The 18,068-nt window shown below is 38.9% G+C and overlaps 1 protein-coding gene across 1 annotated transcript in view; it reads right to left on the bottom strand.

The window, feature by feature from the left end:
• LOC145670519 (ATP-binding cassette sub-family C member 4-like) overlaps positions 1–18,068 on the bottom strand; it is a 195,339-nt gene that overhangs the window by 57,090 nt on the left and 120,181 nt on the right. Inside the window, exons 11-14 of the mRNA XM_081739286.1 lie at positions 16,881–17,167; positions 9,775–9,958; positions 7,748–7,942; positions 6,591–6,787 (exon numbers count right to left, since the gene is read on the bottom strand). Of these exons, the coding sequence (XP_081595412.1) occupies positions 6,591–6,787; positions 7,748–7,942; positions 9,775–9,958; positions 16,881–17,167 (863 nt within the window). The remainder of the gene's footprint in view (positions 1–6,590; positions 6,788–7,747; positions 7,943–9,774; positions 9,959–16,880; positions 17,168–18,068) is intronic.

Below are 18,068 nucleotides of genomic sequence, written 5' to 3'. Positions count from 1 at the left end.
ATTAGGTAGGGGGCTAACATGTTAACTTGTTAGCCCCCCATCGAACCAAATTCGGTCGGAATTGACTGAGATCGTTTCATTTTCGTTTGATCGCGTTTGATCGTCAAAAATTATCCTTTGATCGCCAGGCGTAGTGAAGTAATACAAGTAATTAGGTAGGGGGGCTAACAGGTTAACCTGTTAGACCCCCCATCGAACCAAATTCGATCGGAATTGAGTCAGATCGTTTCATTGTCGTTTGATCGCGTTTGATCGCCAAAAATTATCGTTTGATCGCCACGCGTAGTGACGTAATACAAGTAATTAGGTAGGGGGGCTAACATGTTAACTTGTTAGCCCCCCATCGAACCAAATTCGGTCGGAATTGACTGAGATCGTTTCATTGTCGTTTGATCGCATTTGATCGCCAAAAATTATCGTTTGACCGTCACGCGTAGTGACCTAATACAAGTAATTAAGTAGGGGGGCTAACAGGATAACTTGTTAGCCCTCCATCGAACAAAATTCGATCGGAATTGAGTCAGATCGTTTCAGTGTCGTTTGATCGCCAAAAATTATCGTTTGATCGCCACCTGTAGTGACGTAATACAAGTAATTAGGTAGGGGGCTATCAGGTTAACATGTTACCCGCCATCGAACCAAATTTGATCGGAATTGCGTCAGGTTGTTTCATTATTGTTTGATCGCGTCTTGATCGCCAAAAATTATCGTTTGATCGCCAGCCGTAGTAACGTAATGCAAGTAATTAGTTAGGGTAATCTGTTAGCCCCCCCATCGAACCAAATTCGATCGGAATTGGGTCAGATTGTTTCATTGTCGTTTGTACGAGTTCGATCGCGAAAAATTATTGTTTGATCGCCACCTGTAGTGACGTAATACAAGTAATTAGGTAGGGGGCTAACAGGTTAACATGTTACCCGCCATCGAACCAAATTTGATCGGAATTGCGTCAGGTTGTTTCATTATCGTTTGATCGTGTCTGATCGTCAAAAATTATCGTTTGATCGCCAGCCGTAGTAACGTAATGCAAGTAATTAGTTAGGGTAACCTGTTAGCACCCCATCGAACCAAATTTGATCGGAATTGGATCAGATTGTTCCATTATCGTTTGATTGCGTCTGATCGCCAAAAAAAATGTCATTTGATCGCCACCTGTAGTGACATAATACAAGTAATTAGGTATGGGGCTAACAGGTTAACGTGTTAGCCCCTCAATCGAACGAAATTTGATCGGAAATGGGTCAGATTGTTTCATTATCGTTTGATCGCGTCTGATCGCCAAAAAAAATGTCATTTGATCGCCACCTGTAGTGACGTAATACAAGTAATTAGGTAGGGGGCTAACAGGTTAACGTGTTAGCCCCTCAATCGAACGAAATTTGATCGGAAATGGGTCAGATTGTTTCATTATCGTTTGATCGCGCTTGATCGGCAACAATTATCGTTCGATCACCACGGGGGTAACAGGTTAATCTGTTAGCCCCCTGTCGAACCTGATTTGATCCGAATTTGGTGAGATTGTTTTATTATCGTTTGATCACGTCTGATTGCCAAAAAAATCGTTTGATCGCCACGCGTAATGACGTAATACAAGTAATTGGGTAGGGGGGCTAACAGGTTAACGTGTTAGCACTCCCATCGAACCAAATTTTATCCGATTTGGGTCAGATCGTTTCATTGTCGTTTGATCGCCAGCCGTAGTGACGTAATACAAGTAATTAGGTTGGGGGCTAACAGGTTAACGTAGTGGTGTAACACATGTAATTATGTAGGGGGCACCTGTTAGCCTCCATACAACAAAATTTGATTAAATTACATCCCAATAGGCATGGCGATCAAACGATAATTTTGGTGACCAAACTCGATCAAACGACAATGAAACGATCTGAACCAACTCTGATCAAATTTTGTTCGATTAGGTGTTAACAGATTTACCGGTTAGTCGCCTACGTAATAACTTGCATTATGTCACTACGCGTAACGATCAACCGATTTTTCGGCAATCAGACGTGATGAAACAACAATGAAACGATCTGACCCAAATCGGATAAAATTTGGTTCGATGGGAGTGCTAACACGTTAACCTGTTAGCCCCCCTACCTATTTACTTGTATTACGTCATTACGCGTGGCGATCAAACGATTTTTTTGGCAATCAGACGTAATCAAACGATATAAAAACAATCTCACCAAATTCGGATCAAATCAGGTTCGACAGGGGGATAACAGATTAATTCTCCTACGTAGTTACTTGTATTACCTCACTACGCGTGGTAATGGAAAGATAATTTTTGGCGATCAAAGGTGATGAAACGGCAATGAAACGACCTGACACAATTCCGATCAAATTTAGTTCGATGGGAGACCTGTTAGCCCCCCTACGTAATTATATGTGTTACGCCACTACGTCTAGCGATCAAACGATAATTGTTGGCGATCAAATGCGATCAAACGACAATGACACGATCTGAGCAAATTCCGACCAAATTTGGTTCGATGGGGGCTAAAAGTTAAACCTGTTAGCCCCCCTACGTAATTACTTGTATTACGTCACTCCGCTTGCCGACCAAAAGATAATTGTTGCCTATCAAACGGGATCAAACGACAATGAAAGGATCTGACCCAATTCCGATCGAATTTAGTTCGATGAGGGACCCGTTAGCACCCCCCTACGTAATTACATGTGTTACGCCATTACGTGTAGGAATCAAACTATAATTGTTGACGATCAAACGCGATCGAACGGCGTTTAACCTGTTAACCCCTACCTCATTACTTGTATTACGTCACTACGGGTGGCGATCAAACGATAATTTTTGTCGATCAAACGTGATCAAACGACTATGACACAATCTGACTCAATTTTGATAAAATTTGGTTCGATGTAGGGCTAAGATGTTAACCTGTTAGCCCCCCTATATTATTATTTGAATTACGTCAGTATGTGTGGCGATCAAACGATCATTTTTGGCGATCAAACTCGATCAAACAACAATGAAACAATCTGACCCAATTCCGATTAAATTTGGTTCAATGGGGTCTAACAGTTTAACCTGCTGACCCCTCATAACTAATAACTTGTATTACGTCACTACGGGTGGCGATAAAACGATGATTGTTAGCGATCAAAAGCTATTAAACGACAATGAAACGATCTGACCCAATTCCAATCAATTTGGTTCGATGGGGGGGGGGGAATAAGAGGTTAGCCTGTTAGCCCCTACCTAATAACTTGTATTACGTCATTTCGGGTGCCGATCAAACGATAATTTTTGGCGATCAAACTACAATGAAACGATCTTACCCACTCTGATTAAATTTGGTTCGATGGAGGGGCTAACAGGTTAATCTATTATCCCCCCTAACTAATTACTTGTATTACGTCACTACGGGTAGCGATCAAACGATAATTGTTGGCGATCAAATGCGATTAAACGACAGTGAAACCATCTGACCCAATTCCGATTACATTTGGTTCGATGCGGGGGCTAACACGTTAACCTGTTAGCCGCCCCCTATCTAATTACTTGTATTACATCACTACGCGTGGCGATCAAACGATAATTTTTGGCGATCAAACGCGATCAAACAACAATGAAGCAATTTGAGCCAATTGCGATCAATTTTGGTTCCAAGGGGGAGCTAATATGTTAACCTGTTAGCTCCCCTACCTAAATACTTGTATTACGTCACTACAGGGGCTATAAAACGAAAATGTTTCGCGATCAAAGGACAATGAAGCAATCTGACCCAATTCCGATCAAATTTGGTTCGATGGGGGGCTAACAAATTAACATGTTAGCCCACCCTAAGTAATTAATTGTATTACGTCTCAACGGGTGGCGATCAAACGATAACTTTTCGCGATTAAACGCGATCAAACGACAATGAAATGTTCTGACCCGATTCGGATCAAACTTGGTTCTATGGGGGGCCAACATGTTAACCTGTTAGCCCCCCTACCTAATTACATGTATTATGTCACTAGAGGTGGCGATCTAACGATAATTTTTGGTGATCAAACGCGATTAAACAACAATGAAGCAATCTGAGCCAATTCCGATCAATTTTGGTTCCAAGGAGGAGCTAACATGTTAACCTGTTAGCTTCCACTATCTAATTACTTGTATTACGTCACTACCGGTGGCTCTCAAACAAAAGGTTTCGTGATCAAAGGACAATGAAACGATCTGACCCAATTCCGATCAAATTTGGTTCGATGGGGGCTAACAAATTAACCTGTTAGCCCACCCTAACTAATTACTTGTATTACGTTACTACGGGTGGCGATCAAACGACAATTTTTTTGAGATGAAACGCGATGAAACGATAATGAAACAATCTGACCCAATTCCGATAAAATTTGGTTGGATGGCTGGCTAACAAGGTAATCTGTTAGCCCCCTAGCTAATTACTTCTATCACGCCACTACGCGTAGTGACCAAACGATAATTGTTTACTATCAAACGCGGTCAGACGACAATGGAAGGATCTGACCCAATTCCGATCAAATTTGGTTCGATGGGGGGGCTAACAGGTTAACCTCTTAGCCCCTACCTAATTATTCATATTACGCCACTACGGGTGGCGATCAAACGATATTTTTTGCGATCAAACGACAATGAAACGATCTGACTCAATTCCGATCAAATTTGGTTCAATGGGGGGCTAACAGGTTAACCTGTTAGCCCCCCCTAAGCAATTACTCTTATTACGCCACTACGCGTGGCGGTCAAACGATAATTTTTGGCGATCAAACGCGATCAAACGACGATCAAACGATCTGGCTCAATTCCAATCAAATTTTGTTTCATAAGGGGGCTAACAGGTCACCGGTAAACAGCAAAGGATTTCGGTAAAAAAAATTAAGGCCTCATCAAAGGAAGTAAAATACTTATCTCGTAGCTGATGATCAGAAAGAAGAAGAAGACGATAGAACATAATCTGTTTGAAATCATTGGAAAATAATCCTAGAAGATGGCTGCCGGATAAGTTTTAAATTCAACACTATTGTTTCAATGTTTATACTTTAAACAATTCCATTTTGGGCAATTTGTATTTTCATATAATTTTTTATGTTACGTAATGTAATTTAAAAATATGCAGCGTCATTGACAATACTTAACTATAACAATTTACTAGTTTAAGCATTTCAACTTTTATCATTCCACTATATTATTCGTCTCATAATCACCATCTTCTTTATCCTCCGTGCATATTCATGTTATTTTAAATAAACAAAATGTCTACGTGATATAGTCGATTTGGCTATAATGTTGCAACTCTAATAAATTATAACCCAAATATTGAAATAGATAGAAAAAAAAACAAAAACAATGGAGGTGTTCTTGATGCTGGTAAGATGGCGGACAGTTAAGTAGCAAAGTTTTATACTCGCTTTTAATACATATTTATACTTTTGAATAATTTTACTTTAGACTTTATACCGTTACCAGAGCCGTTTTGACGTTAGCGGCATACTAAGGGTTTGACTAACGTATTGTTGTGAGAAGTATATTCAGAATCTCTGATTAGCACGTAGTACCTTGACTCAGTTAGTCACATGGGACTAGTTAATTTAAAGCAGAAGGTACACTGGTTTACCTATGGTAAACTTATTTTATGAGAATGTAAAGGCAATTAATTATCTGCCTTTCTTTCTATCCTTTCACATAATTGGGTGAATTAACTATGATGCAGTTTTTTAGCCAAGTCCTCTACAATAGCACAACTGTTTCTTAAAGTGATCAGCGAAAGATAAGTAGAAAAATAAATGTGTAGATGAATAGAAAAATATCGTATTCGGAGGGATACATACAATTGATCGATAATTTATCTTCCCTTATAATTACCATAAACTTTCTATTTCGCTTATATTAATTGACTTCTACTTATTCCTGCCATAAACACCCCCCTCCAGAAATAAATACGTTAATTATAATTCGATTTCATAACTATTTATAAGTTATGATGTTAAACCACACACACACACAAAAAATTCGAATTTCGTATATTTTTATTTTTAGACTATGCATGCGCACTTGTATATCTCTGTAGTTGCCACATTTATTTTTCTTACGCGAGGTATGGGGTTGTATTAGTTAATCACACTCAAATCAACTTATTAGCTGAGCTTCAAGGAGTTTCTGAATACCAAAAAGTACACCCTCCTTAGTACAGGACTAGTACGACACTAACAATTCGTGTGACTAAAGCTTGATTTACGAATTCATTCTGAATGCCACCCTATATGATTTGTTATGATTTTGTTTAAGCAGAATATAGCAAACGTTGGTGCCAGGAGATTCTTATGACAATTTAAGTATTTAAACACATCATTTGATAACAGGCCTTCTCAGACCCACATCTGTCCGTGCCACTTCAGTTACAGTATGTGCTGTAACTACTAAAAACATTTTTAACAATTTGATACAATTAAACTGCTGCTTGGGCGTATGTCTGCAGCCATATCGTTTCATCTCAAGACTTACATACCCGTAAGGAACTGTGATTTTCTGTAGGATCAGGATGCCAATTCCTAGAAAGAAGTTAGAAGAACTAGAACAAACAAAAATCAAGTAGTGCACTTACCAAATAGTTAACCAAACATCTGAACAGTTGAAGACGACTTGCACCAGTATAAAGAGCCCAATGAGAATTAATTTGTGCCACCAATTTTTTGTTGCACTTTGAAAATAAGTTTGTAAAGCTTTTAGTGAACTTCTGGAAGGTTTCGTTGCATCTTCTGATTCTCCTTCTTCACTCACCCACATCTTCTTCTCACTTGCCTTTAAATAAAACGGTGTTATATTTTAAACGAACAGTATTATTTTTTAAAGCATAGAATGAGTTGGATGCTACAGAATGTTTAACATGAAACCGGTACGTATCATATATAGCAATATGTGCCCAGGGTGTAATTACAATGACATGCTAGCTACACTCTTATAATACAGATTACGTTATGGTAATTCGTACCTAACATTCAAATTTGTTATGGAAATATCAGTTACGTTAGAAACATGTATTACAACAAAAAATCGTCGTTTAAGAGCATTACCTAGTACTCTAGTAAAATACTTTTCATTAAACAGTGTAGTTGTGATTTCATTAGACAGTGTCGTTAGCTGTGCCAGGTCCATGGGTCTAACGGCATGAGCAAGCAGTTCCTGGAGCTTTTACGCTCCTTATTGCACACCACTGTCACGGAGTGCCTGTTGATCAAGAAGTTTTGTGTTGAAGCAACTGACCCTAGAGCACAAAGCAAGGCGCACAGGGTCAGCATTAACATGTTTGCAACGATACAGCTGACGACGGATTTCAATCGGTACTATATCCTGTGCATTCAAAACCTTTATCACTGCTCGCACTTCACACGCGGTGGGAGCTAGAATAGGAACGTCCATCTTCAACCACTGCCACGACGCTACTGAGAGAACTAGGGAAGTTCTGCTGGTGCATACGCCATGTTAGGACCTTACCCTCTCACGTACACGCAGTCGCTTCGCGCAACATATGGTTTCCTAGCTATGGGACGCGTGGGAAACTTACTTTCTGGATGCGCCTCGTACAATGCATGCCTTTGATAAAAACTACTTTTGAATGGATTTATCTCTTAACTAATGGAAAGAATGACATTCCTTTCAAAGAAAGTGTAAACGTTATGAATAATGCTACTATAGTTGGAGGGAAGTAATCCTAGTCATAATGTTTGACATATAGAAAAAAAAATGTGCATAGAAACTCACTCTTAACTGGGAAGCATCTACAGTCCAAACGCTTTCTCTTCTGACTCCATTTTGTATCACTGGTACAACGTGTGTCGTAAGTTCTTCCTCCTCAATATCATCTTCCACTGCTGTAGCAGTGTCCATCACAAAAGAACTGAAATCTACTCCTTTCTGAATAACCTCGTGATATGTTCCACAAGCTTTTACCTTTCCCTGCAATTTAAACATCACGGTTACAATATATGTATCATGGATTATAAAATGAGATGTCACTAACAAATATATTAACTTTTATAATTAACATTGTTAAATGTGTTTAACAACCATTTAACTGATGATTTTACAATAGTACCCAAAATATCCCGGCTTACCAAACAAACTCCTTTTTAAATATTTAACGATTTTCTGATAATAAGGCCCGATATATACTATATAGGATGGATCCTAGGATATTTCTTATGATTTCTCCTAGAGTCAAAATCTCAACTTGTACGGCATCAGATAGCGTGTAATTTCCTATGTTCTGAACGATACTATAATACAGTGGTGTATTTAGGGGGGCTTCCGGGCTTAAGCCCCCCGAAATCTTACTTACTATAGTAAAGTATATGAAATATCTTGCAGAATTTTCACATTTTCAGGCAAAGCCCCCCCCCGAAAGTTAGCAAAGCCCCCCGAAACAAAATCGTAAATACGCCACTGCTATAACATATCTCTTATATAGAGCACGCTATATTTCGGAAAATTCGTAAGATTTCGATTTAAGCGACATCAGGTGAGAGAAAATGAAAACAAATTTATTTTCTCCACGCGAGCCGTAGGCCTATGTGGGTGAAAGAGCAAAAATGCTCAACAAAATGAACAGTGGTACAGGGACTGATGAGGTATGTTTTGCTAATTTATCTTCTGATTTTTTTTAAAGAGGTGAGCAATTTAACAATATAGCGCCTGGTATCATTATCAGTAGGATATGCGGTGTAGTTAAAAAGGTAGGATTTGCATTTCACATAAAGAACTCGGAAAACAAAGCATTGTTCTTGGTATTCTGTCAGTTTTAGACGTTTTCTCGAACTTGCAACAATAATTTTAGTTCATGAACCATTATACTTCTAACTATTCTTTTCGTGAACTAATATTATATTCTTTTATCAACAAGCATTCATGCCGTTTGGTTCATAAAGCGCTTCACACTAAAATTATTGTTATAAACTTGGGAAGAAGTTTAAACTGGCAGAATATTAACATCAGCTATTAGCTACATTATAAGCGAGCTTTATAAACGTTATGAGCGGCAAATACGAGGGGTGTCCAATAAGTCATCTACCTAGATAAAAAGGAATGCAGAGCTCCTTTGTGGCTAAGCGGTTAGCGTACTCGCTTTTGGCGTGGGAGATGCGAGTTCGATCAGCGGAGGAGCTCATGTAGTTCGGATTCCAAGTTAATCAGTAGGTCCCGTCTCATATAGCCTTGCTGCTGAAAGGGACGTTAAACTCAAAATCAACTTAAAAAAGGAATGCAGATAGGCTCGTCTGGTCATCACTGTTTATCGATGTAGTCCCATGTAGGTTTACACCATCGCCACTTTGAGGACAGCGAAGAAATCGCAGAGGAAAAATAGTCTTTATCATGGCCTGCAAACCACTGAGAAATAGCCTGTTGAACCTGAGTGTCCGACGAAAAACTAAGTCCGCGCAGATGTTTCTTTAGGTCTCGAAAGAGGAAATAGTCACTAGGGGCCATGTCCGGACTGTAGGGAGAATGATTCAACACTTAGAAACCTCAGTCAGCAATACTTGAAGCTTCCGGGCCGTGTGCACAAACATTCGCTACGCGGCGTAACACATTCTCCTCAAGGTCAATACGTTGCTTCGACTGACCTCAAATTGCGCAGCGGGGTTCCGCACAGTGGCCTTGGCGTGCGTGACAGGTGTCATATGCTCCGCCCCTCCATTTCTATCTAGGTAAGTAACTTATTAGACGCTCCTCCTATACTAATATGAACTTTAGTAGTGCTAAGAGATCGGATGTAGAGAAGAGTGTAATACCTGATGCAACACAACAATTATATCAGCTTGAGAGACAAACTGCATTTGGTGTGTCACAACAATCCGTATCTTCTTCTCCAACAAACGAAGCACGACTTCATTGAACAAATGGTTGGCTATTCTTGAGTCCACTGCAGAAAATACATCATCCAGCAAATAAATGTCCGCGTCTTGATAAACTGCCCTGAAAAGAAATTTGAAGCAAATTGTTATTGGTTAAATGCAAAACGCATCAGTATGTATGTCACACTAATTTCATATAGTTCACAGCTTGGGTAATAGATGTCGGTAGCTGCTCTTTCTCCTCCCTGATAAACAATAGATGTCGCTAGCTTTTAGGTAATTTCCAGATCAACCGAAGACTTGGAGGAAGCGAATGGTAAGTGCTAACTTACGGGCAGTAAATCACTTACTTAACTCGTTATAAAAATTTGTTAGGTAATAAATAAATATTTAACTACGCAAATACATTATTTTAAATGTACGATATAAAACATAGGCGCCGACTACGTGTGTGCTTCGGGGCTCAAGCACCCTTTAGAGATATTTAATAGGTGCTCAGCACCCATTGAATTTTTGAGTTCCAATTAACTTCGAAATTACACTTTCATGCAGTAAATAATAATAATAATAATAATAAAACTATAGTGCATATGATCTCAGGTTAATTTTAGATAGGGATGCGTATGTGTTTAATAATCATTTAGCAATACCTATTTTCGATCTTTGAGTTTTACGTCCCACGGTTATGCCGGTTAGGCTAAAGGAGACGGTGATGATGAATAATGAATGAAATGGTGGAATGAAGAAAGTGGGAGGAAACGGGAGAACCCCGAGAAAACCCACGCACACGGTGTTTGTCCACCACAAAGTTCACTTGGCGGGGGCTGGGATTGAACCCGGGACCCCAAGCACCAGAGGTGAACGCTCTACCACTGAGCCACCGCGGCCCTACTACCTATTTTGGAGTTGAGTTGAGTTGATTTAGTTTAGCGTCCCTTTCAGCAGCGAGGCTATATGAGACGTGGACCTACTGATTAACGTGGAATCCGAACCACATGAGCTCCCGCCGGGAATCGAACCCGGGTCTCCCACGCCAAAGGCTACCTATTTTGGAGTCTTCAGGTTTATGGTATATCGAGGACGGAGCGATAGAGTCTAACATTACAACGATAATAATAATTCGTAATTGTAATTTTGTATAGTTATTTCTTTAAAGAAATTGGTGTTTGATGTTAATAATTTATGTTTTTAAAAATCTAAAATGCTTTACGTAAATTACAAGCCAGTTGAATCATTTTCTATTTTCACTCAAATTATCCTAAAATGTTCCTTAAAGGTTTGACTGTAATTATTATTATTTGAATAATTTTGTGTCTCCTTACTTTGACCAATATTGCTAAACATGTTTTTTGAAATACACAAACAAAATCTTAATAATGTTTAGGAATTTTGTTCAACATGGTATTTAGGAAATCGTGCTAAAATAAATTAAAATAAATTATTTTTTTAGCCATTGCAATTTAAAAATAATTTCACAATTTATTTTATTTCAGCAGCTCTAGATAATTTATTACGCACCTGTCAGGAAGAATTTGAAAACTACGGGGCTACTAGATCTACTAAGGCAAAATATAATAAAAAGAATATGGGACGTTAGTGCCGACCATGAGCACCCATTGAGAAACTTAAAGTCAGCGCCAAAGATATAAAATACATAGCTATGTAGAAACATATTTACTTAGTTTCAAAGATTGCATGGTTTAACATGTACACAGCTTTGGAACACACAATCTTCACAGCTGTTTCAGTCGTCCAAGTAAAAAGTGAATTACTTTGGGAGAGGAAGGTGATTTTTTACATTGACGAATTCTTGTGTTAATAGATAAAATTACCAATCCTGTGGTGTTGCCACAATATTTGAACACTACAGGTATTCAAAACGTATATCTGCTCTATGCTACATTATAAATAACAATGGGTGGTACTCAAATTCTATTCATTCTGGGGCTGCGGTGCCTCAGTGGTAGAGCGTTCACCTCTGGTGCTTGGGGTCTCGGGTTCAAACCCTGCTTCCGCCAAGTGAACTTTCTGGTGGACAAACACCATGTGCGTGGGTTTTCTCGGGGTTCTCCCGTTTCCTCGCACTCTTCATTCTACCATTTGATTCATCTCTCATCACCACCGTCTCCTTTAGCCTAACCGGCATAAGCGTGGGACGTAAAACTCAAAAATTTCCTTTCATTTTCAAATTCTATTCACATTGCTATAGAGTTAACAAGATACCTATGTGACTTGATATTATTTGTTTTCTTGCTGCACTTATTAAATTGAATGCTTATGCATTTAAGTGTACTTTACGATCTTTTGCAAAATAAAATCGGATGCAATAAGTACGCAATAATGAAATTTCGAATTACGTGAAATCTATTACGGAACTGAGACCTCAAGAAACAATATGAAGTTGTAATACAAAATCATAGAAGCTTCTAAATTGCGATAGTGTAGATGAAAATCGAAACCAGTACACAAATGAGAATATAGATAGTTTACTAAAGTCTTCATTTGAAATCATTGATCGCACCATAATTCAGCTCGAGACAGAGATTTCGAAATCTGGAATTTATTGAGTTTCTTGGGGTGGGTGGGGAATCCCATCGTACAAGGGTAAAAGTGAGAGGGAACGCGGAGGGACGCCGTCCCTTACCTCGAAAACATATGTACGGCATTCTCACAGTTCCTACAAAATTACAATGGTTAAAGATAGGCAAGGTTAACGGCGTGGCGTCATGCTGCTACCTACCGTCCCCTCACCTTTTCAGATCCACTTTTACCCCTGGTAGCGTACAACGACGGACTTCATTTTGCAGAATTAAAACTAAATAGCTTGATTAGAAAATACCGTATTTTAATCGAGACAAACTAAAAGGAGAACTTGTTTATACTTATATGCAAACAAGGAGACAAGTATTATTCATCTCACAATCTTTTTAAATATTTAATGATAAATAGATTGTAGGAAGCACTACCGGAAGCTGTTAAACTCTTCGCTCTTGTATTGAATACTCTTGCTAATATGGCCTCTTGCGAGAGGAGTATGAGCACCTTAAAAAGCTTCATGACTTATACGGTGTCATGACTTATACGGTGTCAAGCTTGGGATACGGTGTCAAATCAAAGACTATCAACTTCATCAACATTGCTAATCGAGGAAAATATTGTGAAAAACTTTGCAAAGTTTCAAGTGTTTAATTCTAAAGATCATCAACGACTTCGCCAGAAAAAAAGGTAGAAGGATCGAATAAATAAGTTTGAATTATAGTACACCGTGACCATAAAGTCCTGCCCTGATTATAAAAATTTATTATGGAATAACTGTTGGACAGAATAATGTAAATTCTAGTCCATTACATAGGTTCGTATTACAAGTTTTTTTTAGACCAATAGATGGCACTAGTGCTACCCAAGAGTGACGCAGTATGTTACTTGGCGCGCGCGGATTAGTTGGCGAAATGGCATCGAAGCAGGAGAAAGCGCAATGCGTGCTGTCGTATCAAGACAACAAATCGCCCATCAGTAACATAAGTAACGTAAGTGGTGTTTAAAAAACTAGTAATACTAACCTATGTAACTGACCATACTTATATTATTATGTCAAACGGTTCTTCTGTAATATTTTTTTTGTATTCAGGGCAAGACTTTATGCTCACCCTGTACATTAGTGTGCTCCTTATTTTTCGGCTTCCAAGTTTTCTAGAATCTCACTCCCTAAAATGGTTCCTCGTCAGACCAAAGTAATTCCTGAGAGAAACGAGTTCAACTGAATAATATTAAATTAGTCTTGCTACTTTACATAGAACTTCAGGGATTTCTTGTTGATATGAGACAGCCATACGGCTGCCATACGTAACCCAGGGCTGTAGTCGAGGGTACACGGCGGTACACGCCGTATACCCTCTGCTTAATTTTAGTCATTAGAGTGTACCTTCTGCTTCAAAGCGTATAGTATTTTCTACTATTGTGTCGTTTATATTTATTTATTTATTTATTTAATCGGGCCACGACTCCAATGATAAAGTGACTATATCACAATTTTCCTCTTATACTCTTAATGTTAGCAGATGTTCATATATATGAGTCATGAAAAAAAAAATCAGGCGCTATCTTTTCTGTTCCTTGGAGTGAGTTGCTTTCTTCTCCATACCTACACCCATTTATGTTATTGATGCTGTCATTTATGTAAAGAGTGTCAGCAAGAAAATAGCATAAAATGCTTTTTAGACTATAAAACAGTCATGTATTATTAATATTGAATTAATTCATACATACGATTTACATTGTTTATTAAATGTCTCTTATGGCAATGATAGATCATCTCAAATCAACGTATACCCTCTGAAAAGTTTAGAACTACAGCACTGACGTAACCTCATCTAACCTACTCTACCCCACATTTGAAAATAATGGCTACACGTTGAATATAAGGTGAACTAACGTAATCTAACCTAACCTACACTACTATACCTTACCCTACGATACCCAAATATTCTCAACTCCTCCCTACGCTACCTTTACTTGAGTACAAGGTTCAAACCTTGGATTTAAGAGAACACAAATAGTATTTGTGTGAAGTTTAGTGTAGTTTGTGTGCAAACGTTATGTAAGAAAAGGAGTTGTTCCCTTCAAATCCACTGTTGCTTGAAAATTTCCCTTCAAAGACCCATAAGAAGTGTGATATGTTACAATATTTTTTAAAAAGTATTTTTGCCTTCAATATCTGGACTCCAGTTATAATGCATCATCCACAATTATAAATTGTGTGTCTCTACGTATTTTGAAATATCAGAACTGCAACATCCTTTCTAGTATTTGGTATGACATCTGTTTTCTTTCTGTTTTTCTCTTTCAAAGATATGTTTGTATTCACCCCCACCATTAGGACAAATTCACCTTCCGAGAAATGAAGTCGTTCCCTTTATTTCCAAATCTAGTAATAAGAGTTACCGCGCAGTGGCGTATATAGGATTTTGTTTCGGGGGGGGGGGGAGAATGCACAACATGAGTAAGCAAGGGGCAATTGCCCACCTGATTTTGAGAATTAAATATATTTTATGCATAAATTAAAGTTTTAATGGCAAGAATTGCAGACTGGTGAATCTTATGTGATATGATACAAAAATTTAGCAGTAGATCTAACCTTATATTCTAATCATACAAAGAAAAAGGGAAGCATCCTCTTGGCCTACCTACTTTCCCTGGCTACTTGCTCCCCCCCTCTTGATTTTCTTTAATTCAAACATTACTTTCCTTTATAACTAAACGATGTAAATATTCTTTTTCTATATTCATACTTTTGTTATAATAACTAAAGTCCCATTATATCGATATCCGCCCAAGTTGGTGTGAACACCAGTTTCTCTTATTAGCTCCTATTAGTTTTGGTGTTACTAACGACGACCGACTTGAATCACAACAACGGTTGAAAGTATGATAGGAGAAACGAAAGAAGATAGATAGAAGATAAGAAAAAGAAACAGAAGAGTAGAAAGGACGAAAGAAAGAAACAAAAGAACGTAGTTCTTACATGGAATGAAATTTGACGAATACAGCTTTATTTCTGAGCAAACAGCGTAAGAAAATGGAAAGTCAATGACATTCTTAGAAATGGTTAGAAGGATTATTGTTGTAGGCTACGTGGAATGCGAAAAACTAACGATTTTTTTTTTTGCGGGGGGGGCTTGAGCTCGACAACCCCTGCTCTAAATATGCCACTGGCTAAGCGAATCACTTTTCACTTGTTCCCACTTTTTTTTTTCTAAGCCAATCAAGCGTACGATATTACATGACGCCATGTTAGTTTGTATCATACTAACATCAAATTGACAGCAAATTATTGGTCTAATATCTATATGGATAACAAAAGAAACACTTCTGTCCTCTCGTCTCGTTGAAATAACAACAGAACAGTTATATCTTCGCTTCAAATGGGGCGTGCCCTTCTGGATCCGCCGTGAGGGAGACCTGGCTTTCATTCTAGATGGGAGCTCATACGATGCAGATCCCTCTATAACCTAGGCCCAAGTCGCATATAGCCTCGCTGCTGAAAAGCCCACTAAATTGCAATCAACAATCCAACCAACATACCTCCTGGTTTTTCTTAGAATCTCGTTGGAGCACGGAGGTTCAGTGGTAGAGCGCATATCTCTGCTGTGTAGGGTCGCTAGTTCGACCCTCGACCAAGTAAGTTTATAGTGGATAACATTGTGTCCTTTATTTTTTCGAGATACTAACGTTTCCTCCCACATTCTCATTCCACTAATTCTTCCATCATCATTCACTTGCTTTAATCATCCGTCTCCCTTAGCCTAAAGAGTATAATCGTGGGACGTTAAAATGAAAGATTTTTATTCCATTCTTAGAATGTCGTGATTTCACGGTTGGCAACTGAGAAACAAAAATACTGTAGCTTTAGGCGCGAGAGAAAGGCAATAAGCTATCGGCGATTTTGGTAAGTTTTTCACTCAGTGGACATGCGTAACAATTGCTCCGAACGTAGCAGAAAATTAAACTACGGAGTGATTTGATAACATCTTTCTTATATTCTTAACGATAAGCACTACCTTACAAAACCACCGTAATACACGACCTGACCTTTTTCATTCAGAAAGAAAGAAAATATATGCATGGTCCTCATGGCATGATTGGTCCTCTTGCATTGTAGGAGTTGTAGGTGGTGTAACTAGGTTACGCTACTGGTAATATTATCTTTATATGCTCTAGTCAAGGATATTATAAAATAGAGGATCTGCCCATACGTATCTTCAGCCTATGAACTCAGAGAAGCCAAGAAACAGCCAAACATCGTCGAACCGGCACGTTTGATTGGCTACTCTCGTTTCCGCCATGATTGTTGACTCGAAACATTGCGATCTTAGTGGTGCGGAGCGGGCAGAGTAGGCGTGGCGAAACTGTGACGTATGGCTTCACGATTTTGTTGTATGGGCAGATCCTCTATTTTATAACATCCTTGGCTGTAGTCTTAGATACTACTGCACCCTGTATTACGTCACCCAGAATACACTTCTTCATTGGCTACTCTAACTCACCTTGCTAAATTTATCCTTGCTCTTTGTCCTCCGCTAAGCATGCTTCCTCGCTCCCCGACGTCGGTGAGATCTCCGAAGGGAAGTTGTGTGAAGTCCTTGGCCAATCCACAGGCGCTGACCACCTGTAAGTACTTCTCTTCGTGATAGGCTCTTCCCACTGTGATGTTATCTCGGATGGAGCCTTGGAATATCCAAGGATCTTGGCAGGCGTAGGACATTCGGCCTCTCACTTGAACCGTCCCAGACGCCACTGAAAGTTCACCAAGGATCACTTCAAGTAGAGTCGACTGTAGAGAAAGAGTAGAACATTAATAAATTTCGATTTAAAAGTATGTTTTTTACTTTCACTGAAGTTACCTGCCCCTTCTAGTTAAAGTCGATATTTCAATCACCTATACCTAAGGAAATTGTGTAATTCTTGTCAGTTATTCATTATTTTGAGATAAAAGTAGTTTAGAACTGAAAATATGAAACAATATTTAGAAATTAATCTTCAAGGTCGGGTGGAACATCACACTGGGACCCTAAATTTAAATACGACTTCGAGACGCATATATTTGTTTTCACGCCCTACCCTAGCCAAATGTTCTAAAGTTGTTCACAAGGAAGCGGTGAGGTTAGATTTACGTCTAAGTTGCATTACCCGAGTATGATGTAATGTCACGTAGTATTATAATGAGGACAAAGGTGTAATAAAACGAGCCCTGCCAGGCTGGTAACCCCCTTCGCTCACTGACGCTCGCTCAACTATATTTCCTAAAATAAGTAAATCATCAGCGTATGTCTACCTTTCCCCTTCTAGTGCCTCCGGCACCTTCCCCGCTTTGAGTACCCACTATCCCCTACAACCCCTCACTTCGAGAGGATCCCACTTCTTACACTCCTGTTGGTTTTTGGTCTAGTGGTTAGCATGCTTGACTTCGGTTCACGCGGTACAGTGTTCGATTCCCGGTGGGGTACAGTTGAACGACCAAACTGGTTCGAATTCCACTATAATCAGTACGTCCACGCCTCCTTTAGCCTAGCAAGCACAATCGTGAGACGTTAAACTTGACCAAACCAAACCAAATCTTCTGTTGGTTCATAATGTCATTGTGTATAAAGGTTATCAGAAATCTCTAGGTCAATGGTGGAAAAAGCCCATTTCATGCATTATATCTATATATTACGTACAAGGGAAAATGATTA

This window comes from Thermobia domestica, chromosome 14 (assembly GCF_964235325.1).
Source record: "Thermobia domestica chromosome 14, izTheDome1.hap1.1, whole genome shotgun sequence".
Classification (NCBI taxonomy): Eukaryota; Metazoa; Arthropoda; class Insecta; order Zygentoma; family Lepismatidae; genus Thermobia; species Thermobia domestica.
The sequence above is the reverse complement of the archived record's forward strand: the minus strand, read 5'-3'. Positions and strand labels throughout refer to the sequence as shown.